This window comes from Heptranchias perlo, chromosome 3 (assembly GCF_035084215.1).
Source record: "Heptranchias perlo isolate sHepPer1 chromosome 3, sHepPer1.hap1, whole genome shotgun sequence".
Lineage (NCBI taxonomy): Eukaryota > Metazoa > Chordata > Chondrichthyes > Hexanchiformes > Hexanchidae > Heptranchias > Heptranchias perlo.
Window position 1 is genome coordinate 47,463,220 of NC_090327.1, and position 26,385 is coordinate 47,489,604.

General features: G+C 41.9%; 1 protein-coding gene across 2 annotated transcripts in view; it reads right to left on the minus strand.

Annotated features, from left to right (window-relative positions):
- LOC137313360 (copine-3-like) overlaps positions 1-26,385 on the minus strand; it is a 77,082-nt gene that overhangs the window by 26,986 nt on the left and 23,711 nt on the right. For both annotated transcript variants that reach the window (XM_067979496.1, XM_067979488.1), the window contains exons 3-12: positions 21,425-21,561; positions 20,596-20,775; positions 17,786-17,860; positions 16,419-16,490; positions 16,199-16,282; positions 14,133-14,222; positions 11,688-11,786; positions 6,310-6,396; positions 4,833-4,892; positions 2,266-2,399 (exon numbers count right to left, since the gene is read on the minus strand). In XM_067979496.1, the coding sequence (XP_067835597.1) occupies positions 2,266-2,399; positions 4,833-4,892; positions 6,310-6,396; positions 11,688-11,786; positions 14,133-14,222; positions 16,199-16,282; positions 16,419-16,490; positions 17,786-17,860; positions 20,596-20,775; positions 21,425-21,553 (1,010 nt within the window). In that variant the 5' untranslated portion in view covers positions 21,554-21,561. The remainder of the gene's footprint in view (positions 1-2,265; positions 2,400-4,832; positions 4,893-6,309; positions 6,397-11,687; positions 11,787-14,132; positions 14,223-16,198; positions 16,283-16,418; positions 16,491-17,785; positions 17,861-20,595; positions 20,776-21,424; positions 21,562-26,385) is intronic.

The following is a 26,385-nucleotide window of genomic DNA, read 5'->3' on the forward strand; positions in this document are numbered from 1 at the left end:
CGTGTTTAACTAACCTGATAGAGGTTTTTGATGAGGTAACAGAGAGGGTAGATGAGGGGTATGCAGTTGATGTGGTGTATATGGACTTTCCAAAGGCGTTTGATAAAGTACCGCACAGTAGGCTTGCCATCAAGATTGTGGACCATGGAATAAAGGGGGCAGTAGCAGCATGGATATAGAATTGGCTAAGTGACAGGAAACAGAGAGTAGTGGTGAACGGTTGTTTATCGGACCGGAGAGAGGTGTACAGTGGTGTTCCCCAGGGGTCGGTGCTGGGACCACTGCTTTTCATGATATGTATTAATGACTTTCAAAATTTGCAGATGACACAAAACTTGGAAAGGTATTAAACAGTGAGGAGGATAGTGATAGACTTTGAGGGGATATAGACAGGCTGGTGGCATGAGCAGACACATGGCAGATGAAACCGAACGCAGAAAAATGCGAGGTGATTAATTTCGGTAGGAAGAACGAGGAGAGGCAATATAAACTAAAGGGCACAATTCTAAAAGGGGTAAAGGAGCTGAGAGATCTGGGGGTACATGTGCACAAATCGTTGAAGGTGGCAGGGCAGGTTGAGAAAGCGGTTAAAAAGGCATACGGGATCCTGGGCTTTATAAATAGAGGCACAGAGTACAAAAGTACGGAAGTCATGATGAACCTTTATGAAACACTGGTTCAGCCACAACTGGAGTATTGAGTCCAGTTCTGGGCACCGCACTTTAGGAAAGATGTGAAGGCCTTAGAGAGGGTACAGAAGAGGTTTACTAGAATGATTCCAGGGATGAGGGACTTCAGTTACGTGGATAGACTGGAGAAGCTGGGGTTTTTCTTCTTGGAACAGAGAAGGTTGAGAGGACATTTGATAGAGGTATTCAAAATCATGAAGGGTCTAGACAGAGTAGATAGAGAGAAACTGTTCCCATTGGTGGAAGGATCAAGAACCAGAGGACATAGATTTAAGGTGATTGGCAAAAGAACCAAAGGTGACATGAGGAAAAACTTTTTTTTTAAAACACAGTGAGTGGTTAGGATCTGGAATGCACTGCCCGAGGGGGTGGTGGAGGCAGATTCAATCATGGCCTTCAAAAGAGAACTGGATAATTACTTGAGAGGAAAAAACGTGCAGGGCTACGGGGATAGTGCGGGGGAGTGGGACTAGCTGGATTGCTCTTCCATAGAGCTGGCGTGGACTCAATGGCCCAAATGTCCTCCTTCCGTGCTGTAACCTTTCTATGATTCTAATTTCTCCAGTACTTTTTCTTTACTAATCTTCATTACTTTAAGTTCCTCACTCTCATTAGGCCCTTGGTTCCCCACTATTTCCGGTATATTTTTTGTGTCTTCTACTGTAACGACAGATACAAAATATTTATTTAATGTCTCTGCCATTTCCTTATTCCCCATTATAATTTATCCTGTCTCTGCCTCTAAGGGACTCACGTTTACTTTCGCTAATTTCTTCCTTTTCATATACTTGTAGAAGCTCTTGCATTCTGTTTGTATATTTCTTGTTAGTTTAATCTCAATCTATTATCTCCCTCTTTATCAATTTCTTGGTCAGGATTTCTAAAACCCTCCCAATCTCAGGCTTACTACTCTTTTTGGCAACATTGTAAGCCTCTTTTTTTAATTTATTATCCTTAACTTCTCTAGTTAGCCACAGTTGGATCACTTTTCCCCTGGAGTTTTTATTCCTCAAGGGAATGTATATTCATTGAGAATTATGAATTATTGCTTTAAATGTTTGCCATTGCTTATCTACAGTCATATCTTTTAATCTAATTTCCCAATCTCCCTTAGCCAACTCACCCCTCATACCTACGTAATTGGCTTTGTTTAAATTTAAGACCCTAGTTTCGGACTTAACTACATCACTCTCAAACTCAATATAAAATTCTATCATATTTTGATCTACTCCAGAGGATCCTTAACTGCAAGATTACTAATTAACCCTGTCTCACTGCACAATAAATCAAAGCAATGCCACAGGGTTCACACACACAAATGTAGCTGTAAAGAGCTGCCAAGTGGAAGTGAGATTCCTATATAGAGAAAGGCAAATTGTCTCAGTCTGATCCTGCACACTTTCTAGCCGCTGTGTTTTTTAAAAAAAGAAAACAACACTGGCAAAATTTTGGAACCAGGTCACCTATCCACCCTCTGGGTAAAGACATACGTGTAGCCCAAGGAGACCAAGAAATGGAGCACATAATAAAAGGCAAGAAACCAGACTGTTAATATTAACAAACAGGAATGCATTACGTATCATAGTCTTGAATGATCATTCCAACAGACCAGATTGCCATCAGGTATTCATTAAATCCATTACGACTTATATAATGTAGAGAGTCAGGTTTACGAGGGTCTCCATTTGAGCCTGTGAAATCGATACCAACCTGCAATTAAGAAGCAAGAAAACATTTGCTAGAAATGATTATAAAACATAACACAGATCCTTAATGTAACCCCATCAATGCTGAATAAAGTCCATGTTAATTGTTGTATTAAGAATGGAACTCCTCAGCCTTGTCCCCTAAACATTACACTTCATTTTAAAGCTTATTTTTGTTTAAGTTCCCCCACCAACTGTCATGCTCATCTTTTAACAGAATAATTGAAACAGCTATTTACTTTTATATCCAACAATAACGTGATTCCTAACAACAAATTCTTTGGCACAACCGTGACTTGAAATAAGGGGTACTTCCGCAATCCAGCTCTCCCAGTAGGGAATGCATCTCTGGAAATCCCAGGTGTGTAGCACATGATTTCTCCAAAAAATTCATTTTAATGTACGGAAATCACAAGGTGCAGACCTGCAGTTTCTCTATGGTCGCTGCAAGTGCTGGATCATAGAATCACCTCTTTGGCTCAACCTAGAAACCCCACATGGCACAGTACTATCTTTTTATAAATTGAATGGATTACTTATTTATTTACTGTTCCATTTAACAATGAGAGCATAGAGATATTCAAAAATTATTTTCAACTAGTAAATATGTAAGTTATTTAAAAAGAGGAAATTTTGTGGAATTCTGATCAACCGTGCATCATTCCACACCTTCGCAAGGCATTGGGGAAAACTAACTCAACAACTACTTGCATTTATATAGCGCCTTTAATGTAGTAAAACGTCCCAAGGCGCTTCACAGAAACTTTATCAAATAAAATTTGACACCGAGCCACATAAGGAGATATTAGGACAGGTAACCAAAAGCTTGGTCAAAGAGGTAGGTTTTAAGGAACGTCTTAAAGGAGGCGAGAGGTAGAGAGGCGGGAATGGTTTTTAAGGGAATTCCAAAGCTTAGGGCCTGGCCAGCTGAAGGCACGGCCACCAATGGTGGGGCGATTAAAAGCGGGGATGTGCAAGAGGCCAAAATTGGAGGAGCGCTGAGATCTCGGAGGGTTATAAGGCTGGAGGAGGTTACAGAGATAGGAAGGGGTAAGGCCGCAGAAGGATTTGAAAACAAGGATGAGAATTTTAAAATCGAGGCGTTGCCAGTCAGTGAGCATGGGTGATCGGTGAATTGGACTTGGTGCAGGTTAGGATACGGGCAGCAGAGTTTTGGGTGAGCTCAAGTTCACAGAGGGTGCAATGTGGGAGGCCAGCCATGAGAGCATCGGAATAGTCGAGTCTAGAGGTAACAAAGGCATGGATGAGGGTTTCAGCAGCAGATGAGCTGAGGTACGGGTGAAGATGGGCAATGTTATGGAGGGGGAAGTAGGCAATCTTAGTGAAGGAGAAGATACGGGGTTGAAAGCTCAGCTCAGGGTCAACTAGGACACCAAGGTTGCGAACAGTCTGGTTCAGCCTCAGACACCTCTATAGAGTGATGAACAGAGGTTTCATTTCCCCACGCCACTGATTACCTGGTCTCAGTCATGTCTTTGTGGGGAGATACTGCGCAGAAGAAAGAATTGCTTCCAGGCTGCTCTTCTACATCTACTAGTGACCAGTTTACAGTGGAACTGCCAGAGGCACAGAGCAGATAGCTCATTTGGTCACATTTGACATGCAGTATGACAAAAAACAATTGTGAGAGTATGCCCTTCAAGAAAAAGCTCCACTTGGGATGCTTATTACTTTTTCAGCACTTAGGTGAATGGGGGTGTTATACAGTGAACATAAATCAATCAAGACTGAAAGGTACATATATTATACAAGAAACATACATGCTCCTAAGGGCTGTTGACAGAATGGGCTAGTGCAACAACACACTGCAGTACAGTGATAGGACAGAGATGAATGCTGCAGTTTGCTACAAGGCACATTCCAAATCTTAGCTGAATGTTGGGGAGGTATCAATTGGAGGTCAAGACCGCCATTTCACGAGTAAGGAGAAATAATCAGGATCAACATAACAATCCATTCCTCAATAGAAAATGCAAGACTCAAGAATCAGTTTTCTAGCCTTGGTATATGATATGGGACAAAATAAAGCACAGAACAAAACAATAAAAGTAAATAAAGTGGTTTGTATTAATATAACCAGGTCATTTGCCTGGTTAATATTAATGTAAACTTTGTTTCTAGGGCAGTTTATTCCCTATTTCCAATTTAGACCACTGCTTCCAAGAAAGTAAAATGACAAGAAACCAAAATGGGAAAAGGGAATAACAGTAAGGAAACTGAAGAAAGTTGAGGATGAAAGTAAATTCCAAGGATTGGATCTAATGAGGCTAAGATCAACTGATTGCAGAAACTGAATTCATTAATTTCAGTCCATTAAAAAAAATTAGATTGAGTGCCAAATCACCTACATCTCTTATCTTCATTCCCAAAAACAGGCTGCAAACTTCGGCCAACATTCTTGATCAGTTGTACTTACAATGAAGTTCATCTGACAGCCACCCATGATGTAGTCCAAGAAAGAATACTCTTTCACAATCTGCAAATTTAACATTTAGAATTTTGAAATCAGCATTTGCCAGATTTTCTCTGTGTAATACACTGATGATCTATTACTCAATCCATCAATTAATTTTCTTATCTGATTAATATCTGTTCACTTAAAAGCATTCAGTAGGTTCAACCAATGAGCAGTCCTGTGAATCTTTTTTAATTAAAAAAGGAACTTACTAATTCTCTCCAGTGACAAATTGTCTATTGTAGCAGTAACACTGAGAAAGAAAGAACTTGCATTTATATAGCACCTTTCACATCCTCAGGGCATCCCAAAGCATGAGTTACTTGCTCCCAATTTTCTGCCTTTACAGAACAGGCCATTAGGAGGTATAACAAACTATACTGAGTAAAGATACAGTTGTCCATAATGAACATGTACCTAGCCTCTGCTTGGTGCTTCTCACAGCAACATAGCTGAGGTTGGGAGTTTGTTGATGTGGTGGTTCACGGACACAAACCCCAGGTTCATAGTGATATGTAATGCACTGTTCCAGTGTTGTCTCACTGAAAAAAGACTAACTGGCATGCGAGAGAAAAGAATGTGAGATGAGACTAAATTAGTGGATCCACTGAAGCTGAAGAAAACGTAAGGGCTCAAGCACAAAATATAGTAAAACAAAAAGTAATTTTCCTTTTAAGAAATCCATAGGAAAGTAAGTACTGATTATCATAAATCAGGACACTAGACTTACTTAGGCTTCAGACATTTGACAGCTTAAGTTTTAACCAGCCTGATGTGGATTTGGCTCTATTTTTCTTCCAAATACATAATTCATGGGATTTTGCAATGGCACTTTCAGTATTAACAATGTCGTCTTGTTTTGAAAAGCATATCTCATGTTGGCAAAGCCCCATGCATTCCAAGTTCCATTTTTTTTTTTGAAAGAGTGATTTTTTTTCCTGGGTGAGGGAGAGGAAGCGGAGCTTAACTGATGCAATAATCTGAGCTCAGCTAAATAGAGATGAGCAATCCAAAGCCAAAACAATATCATAGTCAGATCAAATTAACCCTACCTCTGGGTTGCCAAAAATACACAAGTAGTCACAGTAATTTGGATAAACTAGGGAAAATAATAAAGTTGAAACTGAAATTACCAAAGTCAAGCCAGACCCTGTGTTTTAATTCATACCAGCAGAAAATACTACATTTTTCATTGCGCTGCAAATAATAAAAATTGGAACAGTCACATTGTGCCAAATATAGTTAGTGTCATCGAGGGAAAAGATGATATAGCCCTGCACACGGGCGTTGGACTGGAGGGGGTGGGAAGGGTCACTGAAGATACTGAATGGGAGGACTAACCATATTATCCAAAATCAGAGGTGGGACTATATAAACTATTGAACAGATTTACAAAAACATGTCTATTTTTTGAAAGCAAAACTACAATACTTCTTACCTGGCACAGTTTGAAACTCACTATTCCTGAGTTTTTGTAACTTCTCTTTTTCTGTTTTTTCTTTGGATTAACACACTCAAACTCTGCCTGCAAGAGAAACACCATGAGCAATGTTACTGCAGATGATAAGAAACAGATACAGCACCATCACTAAGCTGATTCATAGCAATCAGTATGAAAACAGAAACCATACTATTCACAGAGAATGAAAGGAATGTTATTAGCATTGACTAATCTAACAGTGTTTTTCCATGCAAATTATTTTTATATTTTGAATTACTCCTGTATTAAGCTTGCCAAGAATGCCAAAGCTTCTTTGAAACACCAGTCCCAGTTCACAGGCAGGTTGCTGGGGGTGGGAATGCAATTAGATACAAGTTCATTCCCTAAGTGAAGGGTGCCAGTCATGCTGGGGAGGGGAACATAGTCACACCAATGATCTGTTAGAGTGCTACTGACAGAGGCTTGTGTTCAGATTGAATACCCATCCTCTCGGCCAGGAATAGTTCCTGGTGCAGAGGAAGTGAAAGAAATGGAGCATAATAGAGAAGGAGAAAAAATTGTTCAGTGACAGGAATGCTTAGGATTTGATTAAGTAAATTGTATATGTTCGCGTCAATTAAGGCCAGGATTTCAATCTAAAAACCTCTGGTCCGAGTCCAAAACTAGAAGACAGCTGTACCTGCAAGTTAACTTTCTGTGATTCATGTACAAGGACATTCCTTCTAAGAAAATAAGAAATAGGAGCGGGAGTACATACAGCCCCTCAACCCTGCTTCGCCATTCAATAAGATCATGGCTGATCTTCAACCTCAACTCCATTTTCCTGCCCGATCCCCATATCCCTTGATTCCCTTGGAGTCCAAAAATATATCAATCTCAGCCTTGAATATACTCAACGACTGAGCATCCACAGCCCTCTGGGGTATAAAATTCCAAAGATATAATCTCAGTCTCAAGATAAGGGGTCGCCAATTTAGGACTATGGCCTCCAGTTCTAGACTCTCCAGCTAGGGGAAACAGCCTTGCAGTATCTACCCTGTCAAGCCCTCTAAGAATTTTATACATTTCAATGTGACCATCTCTCATTCTCCTGAACTCAAGAGCGTATAGGCCCACTTTACTTAATCGCTCCTCTTGGGCAACCCTCTCATAGCAGGAATCAATCTAGTGAACTTCTGTGGCACCGCCTCTAAGGCAAGTATATCCTTCCTTGGGTAAGGAGACCAAAACTGTATTTAGTACTCCAGGTGTGGTCTCACCAAAGCCCTGTACAATTGCAGCAAGACTTCCTTACTCTTGTGCTCCAACCCCCTTGCAATAAAGACCAACATGCCATTTGCCTTCCTAATTGCTTGCTGTACCTGCAAGTTAACTTTCTGTGATTCATGTACAAGGACACACAAATCCCTCTGACTATCAACTTTTCCTAGTCTCTCACCTTTTAAAAAATATTCTGCTTTTCTATTCTTCCTACCAAAGTGGATAATTTCATATTTCCCCACATTATACTTCATCTGCCACCTTCTCATCCACTCACTTAACTTGTCTATATCCCTTTGCAGCCTCTTTGCGTCCTCCTAACAGCTTACTTTCCCACCTAGTTTTGTATCAGCAAACTCTGATGCATTACACTCCGCCCCCTCATCTAAGTTATTGATATAGATTCTAATGTAACATCTGTACAGGGCCAGTTTCATAGTTTTGTAAGTCCCCAGTCAATTACTTTAAAATGACTTGTGGCATGTTATGCTAACTTGGAAAGGTTTCTAGGTAATTCAGATATAAATATTTTAAAAATCTGATTTCTACTGATTGCATTTTATTTTACTGGGGGCCTGAATTTCCGAGATCGCACTTACGCAGAAATTACATTGGATTTACACCAGTTTCCCATCAACCTCCAGATATCTCAGTTATGCCAAAATAAGGTGACTTCGGGTTGTGCTGTGCCTAAATGTTTGGGCGTAGATTTATGCCAGCTAAATCTAGGAAACGCCAATGAGTTAGTCTTTTGCCTGGGGGCGGGGCTATGTAAATGAACGGCAGATGGTTTCCGCAGCCATATCTTGGAAATAGCAAAAACGATCGAGGTAATTCGTATGCATCGATGTCTCAGCGTAAAACCGGCATAAATCAGTTATGCACAAATTCTCTTGGAAAAAAATGACAGAATACCATGACTATGCCAGAAGTTTCCAAGAAACTCTGGGCCTGTAGCCCAAAATGCTAGATACCTACTTCCAACCTGATACATTTTGCCTGCTATCTTGCTGTGGATCCTGCACGTTTGAAAGTTGACAGATAAAAACTGAATACACAGTTAAAGGAGTGATAATATTCTCTGATTTACCATGAGGAACTCCACAGGTATTGAAAGTCTTCCAAATTACTGTTCGATGACATTTAATTACTTCTTCCTGTCACATTATTTCTGTCACAATTTAGCTTATTCACTTTACTTACTTCAAAATTAAGCTTATTTCCAAGGTAGGCATCACTACTATTTACTTACTCCTTCCAATTGCAAATGGATGGTGCTGTGGCACTCTTCACAGCACCATCCATCCTGGAGCTCCAAAATGCAGTTGGCTGCCTGCTCCCTCCTGTTGTCACTTCGTGCAGCCTTTCGCAGGAACCAGTTTCAATTTCTACAGCTTATTTTAATTAATACAGGTTTCACCAATGATGGCAAAACAATTTTCAGAACTTCCCACCCTCACAGCCAAATCTCCCCGTTGTCACTATTGCCATTCACTCCCTCCCCACATTGTAGTTCAGGGTCCAGTTGCATTGGGGTAGGGACAGTCGAAACACGTCGTGGGATTAGTGACAGTGGCTCGGCAGGAATTGGTGGCAATAGCTCGAGGGGAGGTTTACCTATAAGAATTCTCAGCAATGATCCAGGGAACCTATGTTGTTTAAAGTAAATACTCAGCTGTATTCTAAATAATATAGATTTCCATAAGTCACTACTCAGGAAACCCTTCTCCCCACCCGTTGCCAGAACCAGATTGCTCCCATTTTCCCTCCTGTGCCATTCACCCAAACTATGAAAATCCATTCCAATTTATCCCACTGCTGGTCAACTCCCCCAAAAAAAACAGCAACAGCCTTCCCAATATTCTCACACCCAGCAACCCCCACCCATCCCCACTGCTCCCACACTTTGCCATCCCAGCGTTCCTACACCCCATTCACTCTCCCACCAATACCATATTCAACACCTCTGCCATTCCTCCACGTCCCACGACTCCCTCCAGTGCTGCTATACTGTGACATCCCTGCCCATTCTACCAGTCCCTGGGTATTCCATTCTCAGTGCTCCGAAACATCTGGGGGTGAAACTCGACTTTGGCAATAGCGCAAAACGGGTGATAGCGAATCAGCAGCTCATTTTACAACCCATCCAATTTTCTTTTCTATCGAAGTCCATGGAAAAGAAAATCAGGCAGAGTGTAAAACAGGCTGCCAATTCACTATCGCCAGTTTTGCGTTACCATTAAGTCAAATTACACCGACCTTAACTGTCTTTTCTTGTACTCTCACATCCCTCAACTCTCAAACCTTTTCCTGGTTCTAACAGACCCTTGCAACTCCAATCACCTCTCCTTCCTCCCCAGTGCTGTCCACACATGCAATGATTCCTACTCCCAAACCCCAACACAGGTCTCCCAATATTACCAACCAAACATCCACTCCCAACTCCCCACTACTGCTACACACAGTTCCTGCAATCTACCTGCAACCTGGAATATCTTCCCTCCCATCTTCCTTGGTATCTTGGGCTTTAAAAAAAGCAAGAGGTAAAATTTGAGCCCCCCAAAAAAAAAATCACTAAATTTCCTACCATTGTCTGTAATGAAAATACAAGTTGACTTATTCAATCACCACAAATAAGTGGCCCTGATAATGTATTATTACACAGCATGAAAAACATATATTTTAATTCACCATAAGCAACACCACAGGAGATCTGCTTGTTATATATGTGCAATATGCAATATTTTTAAATTACATACTTACTTCCTGTAACACCATTCCAATAAATCATTTCTGTCAGGCTGTAAAACTTATCAGATATTATACTTAATCTGTCAGAGTCCTCCTAATTGCACCTCCAAGGCAGGTGGTGATTTGGCCCTGAACTCTGCAGTGCTGCCTGTTGCAGATCTACCAATTCGAGCTAGTCACACAATGGTTCCTGCCCTGCTGTCTATCCCTATCCCACTGTCCTAACCAAACCCCGAGGTGGCCTTCCCCTCCCCCCCAAATCCGCTGTCCTTAGACTTCGCTGGCTATTGCTTCTTCCCTGCACTGTAAAATCTGTGTTCCTGGTCACGATTAGGGACTTGAGTTTTAGTTCAGTAAAAGCACGGAGAGCACTTAAGCAACTTAAAGCCAGTTCCCAGTGATTGACTTTTGCATGGCAGGAACTAGATTCCCAAAACTGTAAATGCTGTTTGAGCTTTACAACACAAGGACTACCCCAGTAAAATCATGGGAAAGCCCTTTCCTTTTTGAAACCTTTGGGGGAGGGGGGGGGGGAATGGAGGGGCTTGGAGCCTTCATTGTCCTTATTTTGCTCCTGCTCCATTCAAGCTCCAATGACCTGTGCTTTCTTCCCATTCCTGCTCCCATCTACTGCCTCCCCACCTTACATTCCCAACATAATTACTTGAGAAGTTGACTTCAACCCAACTCTAAAACTGAAGAAGGCAAATTTAGCTGAGCAGCAACCTAGCGCTTGAGCTTACAGATTGCCATTTAAGTGCTCAATTATTTGAGAAGGTGCCTAATATCACTCCACCCCACCCAACCCTATAAACGTACAGCCCCTAGGAAGTTCAAGATTATCACTCACATTTTCAAGTTTTTCTAGCCATAAGTCCCAACCATTCCTCTGACTTTAGCTTACTAATTATTCCTCACATCCTCTGTTCACCATCATAGGCCAATATGCTCCACCCTCTGGAACTGTTTACCAAAACAATTCAGCCTTACTTCCTTTCTCTCAGTGCTACTGCTTTTCTAATTCACCATGTGGTAAGATGCCAGATGACGACCAGAATGTTCCATACAAGAAAAAGGGGCGGAGAAGTGAAAACATGAAATAAACATGAATACAAAGTGTAAGTCACCTTGGATCACCCTTGCCCACATTCGCACAGCTAGCTGAAGAATGGTATTGGCAGAGGCTTAGAAATAATGAACTTTACCATCCTGTCAGTTGGTACACAGTGGGGAGTTGAGAGGAGGAATAATAAAAGAAAAATTATGCTCTAATTTAAAGAGAACTTACTATAATTGAATAGAATAAAATAGCTGAATCCTTCTGTAGCATTAAACAGGTACATTATAAGACAACACAAACTTACTGGTGAACTCTGCGACGCTACTTGCAGTATTTCCATATTGGTCTCAAATGTACCTATTAGATCATGCGACCCATCGTTGTCATAATCATAGCAGGTTACCTAAAAAAAATTTCATTGAGTAGGTTGAAGTATAGAGGAGCCAATTTATTAAAGAGCTTACATTTGTGTAGAACCTTACTACTTCCCAAAGTACTTCATAGCCAATAAAATGCTTTTGAAGCTCAATAATTGTTGGTATATAGGCAAAATTTCTATACAAAATTTAAATTTTATCCAAAAGGATTGTGTGTCACATATTGCTGCACCCAGCCAATGCATATGCTGCACTGATCAACCAAAACGCATCAGAAACAGAAAGTTACCATAAACAACTTTTCTCACGCACTCTTAGTGCTTAAACAAGTCAGTCATTTAAATAGAACTTTTGGGCTTTTACATTCAATCTTTCTTTGAGCAGTAAAGGCGACACTATCGCTGCTCAAACATTACCACGAACATTATATTCCAGTGTGTGACCTTCTCAAATACTTAACTGCACTTAGCAAAACTGACACATATATGGCACTCATAAATGCAACTAAATGCTATGCTAAAGGCAACAGAAAAGTTAGAGTGCTGTTAAACAGATTTAAAATTCGACAAAAGACCTATAAAGTTGATGCCTCTGCTCATCTGCTTACAGATAGTCACAGGATACAACATTTTATTCAAATTGAAAAATAAAAACTTCTATTTGCTAGACTGTTAAGTCAGTTTTATAACAGGAAACAGAAGAGGGAAAGCATGTGAAAGAGAGAATGAAAGAGCTCAAAAGAGTGCATGATTGTTCTAGTACAGCTACAACACTGGCATCTACCTGACAATGTGGAAAATTGCCCAGGTATGTCCTGTCCACAAAAAGCAGGAAAAATCCAATCCAGCCAATTACCGCCCCATCAGTCTACTCTCGATCATCAGCAAAGTGATGGAAAGTGTCGTCGACAGCGCTATAAAGCGGCACTTACTCACCAATAACCTGCTCACCGATGCTCAGTTTGGGTTCCACTCGTTACAGCCTTGGGTCCAAACATGGACAAAAGAGCTGAATTCCAGAGGTGAGGTGAGAGTGACTGCCCTTGACATCAAGGCAGCATTTGACTGAGTGTGGCACCAAGGAGCCCTAGTAAAGTTGAAATCAATGGGAATCAGGGGAAAACTCTCCAGTGGCTGGAGTCATGTCTAGCACAAAGGAAGATGGTAGTGGTTGTTGGAGGCCAATCATCTCAGCCCCAAGATATTGCTGCAGGAGGTCCTCAAGGCAGTGTCCTAGGCCCAACCATCTTCAGCTGCTTCATCAATGACCTTCCCTCCATCATAAGGTCAGAAATGGGGATGTTCACTGATGATTGCACAGTGTTCAGTTCCATTCGCAACCCCTCAGATAATGAAGCAGTCCAAGCCTGCCAGCAGCAAGATCTGGATAACATCCAGGCTTGGGCTCATGAGTGGCAAGTAACATTCGTGCCAGGCAAGTGCCAGGCAATGACCATCTCTAACAAGAGGGAGAGTCTAACCACCTCCCCTTGACATTCAACGGCATTACCATCACCGAATCCCCCACCATCAACATCCTGGGGGTCACCATTGACCAGAAACTTAACTGGACCAACCATATAAATACTGTGGCCACAAGAGCAGGCCAGAGGCTGGGTATTCTGCCGCAAATGACTCACCTCCTGACTCCCCAAAGCCTTTCCACCATCCAACAACACTCAAGAAGCTCGACACCATCCAGCACAAAGCAGCTCGCTTGATTGGCACCCCATCCACCACCTTAAACATTCACTCCCTTCATCACCGGCGCACAGTGGCTACAGTGTGTACCATCCACAGGATGCACTGCAGCAACTCGCCAAGGCTTCTTTGACAGCACCTCCCAAACCCGCGACCTCTACCATTTAGAAGAACAAGAGCAGCAGGTTCATGGGAACAACACCACCTGCACGTTTCCCTCAAAGTCACACACCATCCCCACTTGGAAATATATCGCCGTTCCTTCATCATCGCTGGGTCAAAATCCTGGAACTCCCTTCCCAACAGCACTGTGGGAGAACCTTCACCTCACGGACTGCAGCGGTTCAAGGCGGCGGCTCACCACCACCTTCTCAAGGACAATTAGGGATGGGCAATAAATGCCGGCCTCACCAGCGACACCCACATCCCATGAACGAATAAAAAAAAGTTAGAGTTTCCACTTCAAACTGCTAGATTGTAGATACTTGTTCAGTCTAGTCAATCCTCGATCACTGATGCTGATACAACTTTTGAGTATGAGGCTTTGTTTAATAATCTTTTCAATAATTAAGATACCAAGTAAATATTTCTTAGCTATTCAGTAATGAGACTGGAAGTTCAGAAAAATGTGTCAAAAGCATTTTTTCTATGGTAGGTAAAAATGTAAAATACCTTGATTGGCTTCTGCAAGTCACTATTGCACAAGGACTGCAAAGGAATTTTAAATGGTTTCCAAGTGGGGTTTAAATTTTTTTTTATGACCTAAAAATTACAAATGAAAAAGTCAATACAATAACTGAAATACCACAAGAAATATAATAACTGTATTAAAGTTGTTACCTACTGGAGGTGCATGACTTGTACTTTAGGATCTGAAAACGTCACGTTTGTTTAAGAATTGTCCTTGGTTGGTGTGACTTACGTATACAATCAGCATTTGTTTGATGAGTGGAGGGGAAGGAAAGATTTCTATTACATTGGACTTATCGAATAAGTGTCCTGGGATTACTTTATTCTATTAGTGGGCCTAATGGCACACAATAGCCACTAGTTTGCTCATGTAAGTTCAAATACCTCATTTTCCAGTTCCTAAGTCTTCTGTTGCAACTGTCAATCTGAATATTTTCTAGATAGGCAAGAGGTTACCACTGTGTTCCCCTAGCCAACCTCCTGTCCTCCGCCCTCCATAAACTTCAACTCATCCAAAACTCTACTGCCCATTTTCTATCCCACTCTATTACCCCTGTGTTCGGAGACCTACCTTGGTTCCTAGTCCTCCATTGCTTCAAATTTAAAATTCTCATCCGCCTATCTAAATCCATTCATAGCCTTGCCCTAACTATTTCTGTAACCAGCTCCAGCCTTACAACCCTTCAAAAGCTCTATGTTCCTCCGGTTCTGGACTCATCCCTCACTCCCTTCATCCCACCATTGGCAGCTACGTCTTCAGCCATCTATGCCCTAAATTCTGGAGTTCCCTTTCTAAATCTTTGCGCCTCTCCACCTCCCTCTCCTCTCTTTGACCAAGCTTTTAGTCACCTCTCTTAATGTCATCATCTTTGGCTCAGCATCCATTTTTGTCTGATGACACCTCTATGAAGTGCCATGGGATGCTTCTCCACTTTAAAGGCACTGTATAAATTCAAGTCATTTTTGTTGTTATTATTGTGGGTTCCACTGTAGGATTTGAGTTCATAACTAGGCTGATTCTCCAGTGCAATATTTAGGGAATGCTACATTGATGAAGGTTAGAATTAGAATTTAAAAACTTGTTTTATTGGAAACATGTGCAATGTAATATAATTAATTGATCTCTCTCTCACACACACTGGAGCAGCACAAATGGCAAAGAAACAAAGCACTGAAGTTAGGCCATGCAAAATTATTTGAACACAGAAACAGTAGTGGATATAGTCACCTAGAAGACTAGAAATTTTAAGACCAATTGTCTCTTTTTATGTCTGGAGAATATTCATTTCCTGGGAGAAAAGCAGAGAAGGCCAAAATAAAAGGTGGTTTTATTTCTCCCATATGCAGCACAGGACACAGGATCTTTGGGGCTGGATGCATTCTGGATGTTGTTTTTGGACAGCAAGCATTTCCACTACTGTTGACATCTCAGTCAGCAGTTGATTATCCTTCCCTGCTTCAGAGCACAGGCCCCTGCCAGGGGGCAAACTTTTGGTGGAGAACATCAGTCTCATACAGATAAGCTGAACCAAGAATCAGATAAGGCAAAGTGCACTTCAGCTGTGTCCAGCAAAGGGTGGGGTGGGCAGGGGGCAGGGGGGAGGGGAAGTGGGAGGACTATCACGGTGTTCTATGAGAAACTGGATATCACATATCTAATTTTCCTTTTTGATTGCAAGCCCAAAGTCTGTGGAAATCAACTTAAAATACTATTACATTTTAACTGGCTAATGCAAAATTAAGTTTTGACACCCACAAAAATTTGTGGCTAGGTTCCACTGTAATGTTAAGTAATAATAACCTAATTTCTTTTATCAGAAAAAAAACGTGCACATCGATTAAAAACCTTGGCCTGCAACCCTGACACTGCCTCACAACCTTATAATAAACTGATTATTAATTAGATATGATTGTGTTTGAGAAACAAGAATGTTGTCTTACTATTTATTTATATGTATAGAATTCGAACATTGTATAAAAGCAGAGTGAGCGTTAATATTCATATGGAATTTCTGCAATCATTAAGTCCTTCAGGAAATATCTCTCACCTCTGTCCTGTGCACCATTTGCCATTTTCCATCATGTGTTTGTTTGCAGAATTCCAAATAAGGATCTGATTTCCCCCAAAAATCCTAGTCATCACAAGTAATAAAAGTGAAACACTGTAGGTTATTTCTAGAGATAAGAAATGAAACACTGTAAACTAATAACTGCACAAAAATAAATAGCACATCAATAATTATTTGTTTTTAAAAAACGTCACACTACCTTTTTATCTAGCTTCCGTGCTTGAACTTCAAAGTTTACCACTCGGTTATCTTTTACTTCTTCTGCAAAAATCTAGAGTAGATAAAACCAAGAGAGAAAGGTTTTTAAAAGTTATATTATCCTCCAATCTACTTAACTCTCTTTGCCATTAAGCATCTTTTCAGTCCATAAACCACCTGCATGTTGGAGTTAGCGTAGTAGCCTGCTCCCAGGCAACTAGCTATGTTGCCTCTCACCTTGTTGTCGGGAAGCACGTACAGGCATGGCCCACAAAGAACTCTCTCATCTGATAGGAAAGCCACATCTATTTAGCACTTCCTCACAACAAAGTAGTTGAGGTCAGGTACTCCACAAAATAGGGGAGGAGAAAGTGTATTAGTGCCTGAGCATGTTGTGCCGCAATGCCTCTCTGAAGAACAAGTACACTGTCATATTTGCATAACTGCATAGGGCATTCTACTCTGCAACAATGCAAAAGTGACTGTGTATATCTGGAACCAGACCCTGGCCTGACAACAACAGAAGTGGTAGAAAGCCCCCCAACCCCTGGAAAAGCTGTCACACACTGCATGGAATACAACTACAATGTGGTGTCAGACCTGGTTTAAGGAAGATCCTTTGAAACTTTGTGTAAGTCTGTTAAGTGCACAACAGATGACTTAAATGTCTTGAGAAAGTTGGCACCCCCGGCAGAGCTCTCACCATGTCTAAGTAGCCAGAAGTGAATTTCTGTTCGTGCTTAATGTACGGAGATCTTTCCTGACCATAACTATAAACAAGGTACTGCCTGGCTGAAACAATTTATTAGCCAGTACTCTTATGCCAGATAGCTAAAGCATAAATAAATCCTCAGAATAGACTTTAAACACATATAAATCTGGCATCTAGTTCTGATAAGCCTTATAACGCCTATATATCAATGACACTGAACTTAATACTGATCACCTCACTTTGTGATTCTTCTTCCTCATTGCTAACTTGCTTCCTAAATGATTCTTATCACAATGAAACATTGTTTGAAACCAGTTCGCATCTAATTTAAATAGCCTTTGAAGACTTTGTTGATTTGCCTGGCCACCACCAGTAAGATGCAATAAATAAATGATGTCACTTAAAACAGCCAACTTACACTCTTCACACAGAGCTACCCATCCACCAAATGGGATGGGCACCCCAGCTGCCCTGAAACAGCAGGGGCACCGTCCCAAAATACGGTGATTAGCCTGACCCTGAGTTTCGCAGGGGCGTCAGCATTGGGGCCAGTCTGTGTACAGAACTTCCAGCGGTGCAACAGACCATCAGGACTTTCACGGTTCATTTGACCACCATCAGCCCCTACCAACTAAATGAAACGACTGGATTTGTACCGTGATCGTTCCTTTTCCTGCCGCTTTCCCATTATGCAGCACAAGGGGTCTGGTCAATTTCTTGCTGGAGACAATCTGTCAAAATAATTCAAACTTATGTTATTAGTTTATCATAAAAACAGTTAGCACAGAAACAAAAGCTAGGAGTATGTGCCAATCATCTAGTGTTAAAGAAAATCTCATTTTCTTCAAACATAAATCCTAAAATACAAGCACTATACATTATGAACTTCAAAACAGTTCAAATGTTAGGCTTTTATCATGTTCAAGCCTATCGGCATTGATAAGAGGACACAGGTTATGGTTAGTATGTATAGTAGAACCTCAGTTTATAATGTTCCCAAAACTTCACATTTTCTGCACCAAACTGCATCTGGCACCTGTCTGCCCACCCCACTAATCTGTTTATATTCTCTTGCAAACTTCCTCAGTTTGTTGTGCCTCTAATTTGGTATCATTAGCAAACTTTGATATCAGCCAGCAAGGAAAAGCCTGATCAACTTCACCAATGTATATCAGAAGATGGTTATGTATGAACAGAAAAATACTTTTCAAAACTGTTTCAGTAGAAAACACAGTGCATGTCTTATATTACATTCTGTACAATACAAGGTGGGGTGACTCAGTACATATCTTATATTACATTCTGTACAATTCAAGGTGGGGTGACTCAGTACATATCTCATATTACATTCTGTACAAGGTGGGGTGTCCTTGAAGATCAGCAAGTCCGGCATAAAAGGACTTGCTGATCCGCAGTACATCGTTCCGCGAAGATGTCACCGAGCCGTCTTTCTCCTTCAGATTACTGATCACAGAAGTCTCTCTGTGCAGCTTCTAGAAGAAGCACGGAGCGGACTCTGGACCAGAAGATGATCTTTGAGGCCCCTTTAACTGGATAGGTCACACCGTGAGATAATAGGGTGAGGCCCCTTTAACTGGACGGGTCACACCGTGAGCAAAACAGGGTGAGGCCCCTTTAACTGGATGGGTCACATCGTGAGATCACAGATCGAGGCCCCTTTAACTGGACGGGTCACAACGTGAGCTTGCACTGGGCACTGGTGGACAATCCCAAATGTCCTCTTCCGTGCTGTAATTCAGCAGTAGTAGATGGGGAATGGGCTGGAAAGGTCATCGGGCTAGTTACCATATGGTCTAGCAGGCAAATCGAGCGGATACAACTGTGTGAACATTTGAACAGATGCAGTAACACTCATGGCACATCAGGGTCGAGTGATTCATTTCTTGTCACGGAGCGATCCCCTGCCACTTTACCCACTGATAGCACTCCAGGCCTCGGCCTGTTACTGATATTTACTGAGCCCCGAAGTGGACACTTGGGGCTGGTTGTTCCTCCTGGGCAGTAATCCCACTGGAGCTGCATATACCGAGCTTGGGACCTGCCCCACCACTCGTGACATTGCCCAGGTGGTAACTTTCAGAAAGGAATTGGATATATACTTGTAAAGGAGACATTTCCAGGGGAAAGAGCGGGGGAGTGGGAGTAATTGGAGAGCTCTTTCAAAGAGCTGGCAAAGGCACGATGGGCTGAAAGAATCCTACAGAACAGAAGGAGACCAATGATTTCCTCGCTCAACTAATTTAAATGTTGGAGGTGTCGACAGTGTTGGAAAAAAGGCTTGAGATGGCAGAACCACAGATCAGGGTCTCAGCAGCAGTGGACCAGGACTGTACTTTGTAACTGGTGCAGGAAAACACCAGTGGGAACGGAAATCACAAAATCACAAGAAATTTACAGGTCCACGTATATACATCATTAAAATATCATGGACAGGTACAGAAAATAATTTAAAAAGGCTAATGGAATGCTGGCCTTTATATCTAGAGGACTAGAATACGTGGGTAGAAGTTACGTTACAACTATACAAAGCCCTGGTTAGACCACACCTGGAATACTGTGTTCAGTTCTGGCCACCACACTTGACGAAGGACATACTGGCCTTGGGAGTGCAGCGCAGATTTACTAGAATGATACCTGGACACTAAGGGTTAAATTACAAGGAGAGATTACACAAACTAGGCTTGTATTCCCTTGAATTTAGATGATTAAGGGGTGATTTGATGGAAGTTTTTTTTTTAAGATATTAAGGGGAACTGATAGTTTCTCTCTATCTAACCTATTTCCACTGGTTGGGGAGTCTAGGACTAGAGGACATAGCCTAAAAATTAGAGCCAGGACTTTCAGGAGTGAAATTAGGAAACGCTTCTACACACAAAGGGTGGGAGAAGTTTGGAACACTCTTCCGCAAATGTCACTTGATGCTAGCTCAATTGTTAATTTTAAATCTAACACAAAGATTTTTGTTAACCAAAGGTATTAAGGAATACAGGGCTACGGCGGGTATATGGAGTTAGGTCACAGATCAACCATGATCTCATTGAATGGCGGAACAGGCTCGAGGGGCTAGGATAAGTATTTGAAAGGAAAAAAAATTGCAGGGCTACGGGAAAAGGGCGGGGGCGTGGGACGAGCTTGGTTGCTCTTGCGTAGAGCTGGCGCGGACTCGATGGGCCGAATGGCCTCCTTCTGTGCTGTAACCTTTCTATGATTCTATACAGAAATTATGATAATGATGTCATAGTTATGGTATGTTGCTTTCCATGGGCAGAGAGGGAATTTACAATAAAATCCAACACCTTGATATCATATAATCTGTCTTGAAACGTTTTCACTATTAAAGTTACAAAGAGTTACTCATAATAATTACCGCAGTACAAGAAAAAGCCCTTTTTTTTTACTTAAACAGCTTTGTTGAATAGAAGCAAAAGAATGAAGTATTTGTTACCTGCCCCAGAGTACATTCAAATTCTCCTAGGAAATCATCATCTCCCAGATCAAAAGTTTCATTATCAATATCATAAACTCCAAATTTCAGTTTCTGAACTTGTTCAAAGTAATAATCTATCAGAAATTTCTTCGAGAATTTTGGGTCAAGGCAGTTTTTAACCATCTCTGTACGGCCAATCTAGGAAAGATAAAGGACAATGAACCTCCAACACAATAACCTCAAACACAATTAGTACTTACTAAACCCAATTAAAATAAAGGAACCAAAATCCAACAGATGGAGAGAATACAATGTAATAATACAGAAAATCTAAACTGGCTATAATTTGCAACAGGTTCCTTTCATCTGTAACAAAATATTTAGGTAGGTAGTAGCAGTCACTCAAAGTTTGGCCAATCTCAAACCAATTCTAGCAGGTATCAGTTCACAGCATGAACTGCCTATCATTTGGCACTAGCTGGCAGTCTCAGTCAAAATCCAAGAGTATGGTTGATGTAAAAAATATTAATGCATGCTGGTACAAGTAGGAAGTCACTCTGCTAAATTTGAGTTGTGGCAGTATTCTCTCAGTTGAATGGCATGGAAATGAGAATGTATGAAAACCAAGAAAAAAAAAATGTAGACTCAAACACTTAATCATGGTATTTTTCAAATGTTCCATAGTATTGGTTACTGAATTGACTGTAGGGCTGAAAAACAAGAGCAGTATCACTTTTGTCCAGTTAACAATCCATCTCCATGCCAAAAAACTGTTACCATGATAAATGCTAATGGTTTTCACTTGTATATATGCTAACGGAGTAAGAAGTTCAAAGATATTCCTTACCTCAACCCATTGATTTCCACCAGTATTTAGAAGGAGTGCACACAGTGGATCAGATTTAGAAAAGACATCTTTATCCAGTAAATTTTCACAGGAGATGCTTAGTTCCACCTTACTCACACAATCTGCCATCTGCTAACCTGCAAAGCACATTGTAATATATGCAATACTATAAAACCAATATTTTAAGCTTTTAATAAGATTTGTTTCATTTATTAAAAGAGCTAAAAACAGGCTGTATATAGAACATGGCAGTGCCTTTTAAACCTAACTGGAACTCAATTTGGCATTAATAAGAACAGTGAAGTATAATAAGTTTTATGAGTCACAAGATTAACAGATGGAACACATTTTGTAACAGAAAATATTGAACACTACTGGAAATGATCAAGAAGGTCCCACGTTCAATCTCTGGTCTGTGTGGGTTTGTTGTTCTTAGCTAAGTGGCAGTAGGGGTATTAAAATTGTCCTCAGAGTCCCTGGATTAGAGAGGAAAAACAGCCAGACATTCCATTTCAAGTATATGGATGTCTGGTGAGGAAAGGATTGCACTCAGTTATGATGTGCACAGTTGACCAGCCTGCCAAGAGCAATGTCACTGCTCACCCAGGTGCCCATGGAATGATACCCAGCAGTGATACAAATGTCTTCAAGGGAGGAGCAAAAGTGATGGGAAAATTTGGTGACAAAAAATACAATGGAAACAGTGTCCTGTGAGTCTAAAAACTCTGGTAGTTTTTAAAAGCCACTCTGACTTCCTTTCACCTCCACACTGCTTTTCCTTCTATCAGCAAATTCTGGCCAATAACCAACAATGATGTTATGACTGCAGGTAGTCTGTTTGCTGTACAATCATGTTTTTTTGGGGAAAAAAAGACCATCACAGCACTGTTTGTTTTCAGTAATTTGTAGATCAAACAGCAAGAGTGAAATTTCTGTCACCGGACCAGTGTCAGTGTCATCAACAAACAAGCCCATGAATTTGTAGAATAAAACCCCCTCTTCAGGTCATTACAAGTTCTTTCTTTATCTATAAAACCTCCTCAATTCTTACTACACTTCACTTCACTTCACTTTTTAAAAAAAAAATTATCTGTCCTTGGATGTGGGTGACGCAGTCAAGGCCGCACTTATTGCCCATCCCTGGTTGCCTGAGAAGGTGGTGGTCGGCCTTCTGCTGAACCTCTGCAGTCCTTGTGATGATGGTGCTCCATAGGCAATTCCAGGATTTTGACTCAGTGATGGTGAACAATATCGATGCATATCCAAATCAGGATGGTGTGTGACAGTGAGAAACTGGGAGGTGATGGGCTTCCCACAACATTGCTGCTTTTGTTCTTGGGTGGTAGAGGGCACAAGGGAGGGAGGTACTGTCAAAGTAGCCTTGGTGAGTTGCTGCAGTGCATCCTATAGATCATACATACTTAGCCACAGTGCACTGTACAATCATGTTTTTTTGAAAATTAGCCAGAGATTCCATTTCAAGTATATGGATGTCTGGTGAGGAAAGGATTGCAATCAGTTATGATGTGCAATCCAATATTGAATCCAATAGCAGGGGCACCCATGAAGTGAATTGTTCTGTCCTGGATGGCTTCTGGAGTATTGTTGTGACTGCATCCATCTGGACAAGAGTTCAGCATTCCTTCAGACGTCTGACTTGTGCCTTGTAAATGGTACAGAGGCTTTGAGCTGTCAAGAGGTGAGCCACTGGTCACAGAGTACCCAGGTTCTTTCCAGCTCTTGTTGCCATGTTGTTCATATGGTTAAGTCCAGTTCAGATTCTGGTCAATAGTCACCCCCAGGAGGTTGATGGTGGGGGACTAAGGGATGGTAATGCCACTGAAAGTCAAGGGGGTCGGCTGGACTTTCTGGCACTTAAGTGGTGAGAATATTACCTGCCCCTTGTCAGCCTGGCCTGAATGTTATCCAGGTCCTGTTGTAAGCTGTTGTTTGACTGAGACAATACCTGATAAAAAGACAATTGTGTAGGAGCAAAATCACAAATTAACAAAAGAAATAGGAACTACTGGCAAAAAAGGTGACAAAAAATTCAGATGGAAATTGAAATTACATAAAAACACAAGTAAGTTGATACACCAAAATATGGTTCCAAAGATAGATCTGAACTAAAATAACTTTATTCCCCCGCCACAATATCTCACTCCCACAGCTGTCAGACTATGAGCTCAATCTAATTTGAAAGCAATTATGCACAGAAAACATTAAAGAGCAACCTTATTATAAAAGCTCATATAAAAAAGGGCTGTTTAACAACGAGTGCAAATGTAAAAGTTATTTCAATCTTTTTTATTTAATTCACATGCAATATAAATTAAGTTCACAACAGAAAAATAAAATACTCAGGTTATAAGGCTGATGAGTTAGATATTTGAGTTTTCATTTGGTTTCACTGTTGGTTACTGTGTATATATTTTTGGTCTTTTTATAATACAACATCAAGTACTGGTATATAAGTGCAAGTCCTTTCTTTGACAATCACACCATTTTAACATATTTGTGGATCTCCATGGTGTTGTCACAGATAGTTCAGGGCGTGAGAAGGGAAGAGAGCAGAGCAGTCAGGCAGGGAATGTAACATAAGGTCTGGGAATGGGGCAGTTGGTTGAAGTGAAAGCTGGAGCAGACACCGTGCGTTGAAGCAGGGATGCAGTGGGATCAGTTTCCTGCTATCTGGAAATTGGGAGTAACAAAGTTCGAGGCAAGCAATGGTGTTCCTGGAACAGGGGTCAGTCACAGAACTACTGGATCAGTTCTTTCTAGCATCCATGTATTATTATTGTTCATTATATATTATAATCAATTTTTAAAAAATTTGTTCATGGGATGTGGGCGTCGCTGGCGAGGCCGGCATTTATTGCCCATCCCTAATTGCCCTCGAGAAGGTGCTGGTCAGCTGCCTTCTTGAACCGCTGCAGTCCGTGTGGTGAAGGTTCTCCCACAGTGCTGTTAGGGAGTTCCAGCATTTTGAACCAGCGACGATGAAGGAACGGCGATATATTTCCAAGTCGGGATGGTGTGTGACTTGGAGGAGAACGTGCAGGTGGTGGTGTTCCCATGTTCCTGCTGCTCTTGTCCTTCTAGGTGGTAGAGATCGTGGGTTTGGGAGGTGCTGTCGAAGAAGCCTTGGCAAGTTGCTGCAGTGCATCCTGTGGATGGTACACACTGCAGCCACTGTGCGCCGGTGGTGAAGGGAGTGAATGTTTAGGGTGGTGGATGGGGTGCCAATCAAGCGGGCTGCTTTGTCCTGGATGGTGTTGAGCTTCTTGAGTGTTGTTGGAGCTGCACTCATCCGGGCAAGTGGAGAGTATTCCATCACACCCTTGACTTCTGCCTTGTAGATGGTGGAAAGGCTTTGGGCAGTCAGGTGGTGAGTCACTCACCGCTGAATACCCAGCCTCTGACCTGCTCATGTAGCCACAGTATTTATATGGCTGGTCCAGTCAAGGTTCTGGTCAATGGTGACCCCCAGGATGTTGATGGTGGGGGATTTGGCGATGGTAATGCCGTTGAATGTCAAGGGGAGGTGGTTAGACTCTCTCTTGTTGGAGAAGGTCATTGCCTGGCACTTGTCTGGTGCAAATGTTACTTGCCACTCATGAGCCCAAGCCTGGATGTTGTCCAGGTCTTGCTGCATGCGGGCTCGGACTGCTTCATTATCTGAGGGGTTGCGAATAGAACTGAACACTGTGCAATCATCAGTGAACATCCCCATTTCTGACTTTATGATGGAGGGAAGGTCATTGATGAAGCAGCTGAAGATGGTTGGGCCTAGGACGCTGCCTTGAGGACCTCCTGCAGCAATGTCTTGGGGCTGAGATGATTGGCCTCCAACAACCACTACCATCTTCCTTTGTGCTAGACATGACTCCAGCCACTGGAGAGTTTTCCCCCTGATTCCCATTGACTTCAATTTTACTAGGGCTCCTTGGTGCCACACTCGGTCAAATGCTGCCTTGATGTCAAGGGCAGTCACTCTCACCTCACCTCTGGAATTCAGCTCTTTTGTCCATGTTTGGACCAATGCTGTAATGAGGTCTGGAGCCGAGTGGTCCTGGCGGAACCCAAACTGAGCATCGGTGAGTAGGTTATTGGTGAGTAAGTGCCGCTTGATAGCACTGTCGACGACACCTTCCATCACTTTGCTGATGATTGAGAGTAGACTGATGGGGCGGTAATTGGCCGGATTGGATTTGTCCTGCTTTTTGTGGACAGGACATACCTGGGCAATTTTCCACATCGTCGGGTAGATGCCAGTGTTGTAGCTGTACTGGAACAGCTTGGCTAGAGGCGCAGCTAGTTCTGGAGCACAAGTCTTCAGCACTACAGCCGGGATGTTGTCGGGGCCCATAGCCTTTGCTGTATCCAGTGCACTCTGCTGTATCTTGATATCACGTGGAGTGAATCGAATTGGCTGAAGACTGGCTTCTGTGATAGTGGGGATATCGGGAGGCGGCCGAGATGGATCATCCACTCGGCACTTCTGGCTGAAGATGGTTGCAAACGTTTCAGCCTCGTCTTTCGCACTGACGTGCTGGACTCCGCCATCATTGAGGATGGGGATGTTTACAGAGCCTCCTCCTCCCGTTAATTGTTTAATTGTCCACCACCATTCACGACTGGATGTGGCAGGACTGCAGAGCTTTGATCTGATTCGTTGGTTGTGGAATCGCTTAGCTCTGTCTATAGCATGATGCTTTCGTTGTTTAGCATACATGTAGTCCTGAGTTGTAGCTTCACCAGGTTGGCACCTCATTTTTAGGTACGCCTGGTGCTGCTCCTGGCATGCTCTTCTACACTCCTCATTGAACCAGGGTTGATCCCCTGGCTTGTTGGTAATGGTAGAGTGAGGAATATGCCGGGCCATGAGGTTACAGATTGTGCTGGAATACAATTCTGCTGCTGCGGATGGCCCACAATGCCTCACGGATGCCCAGTTTTGA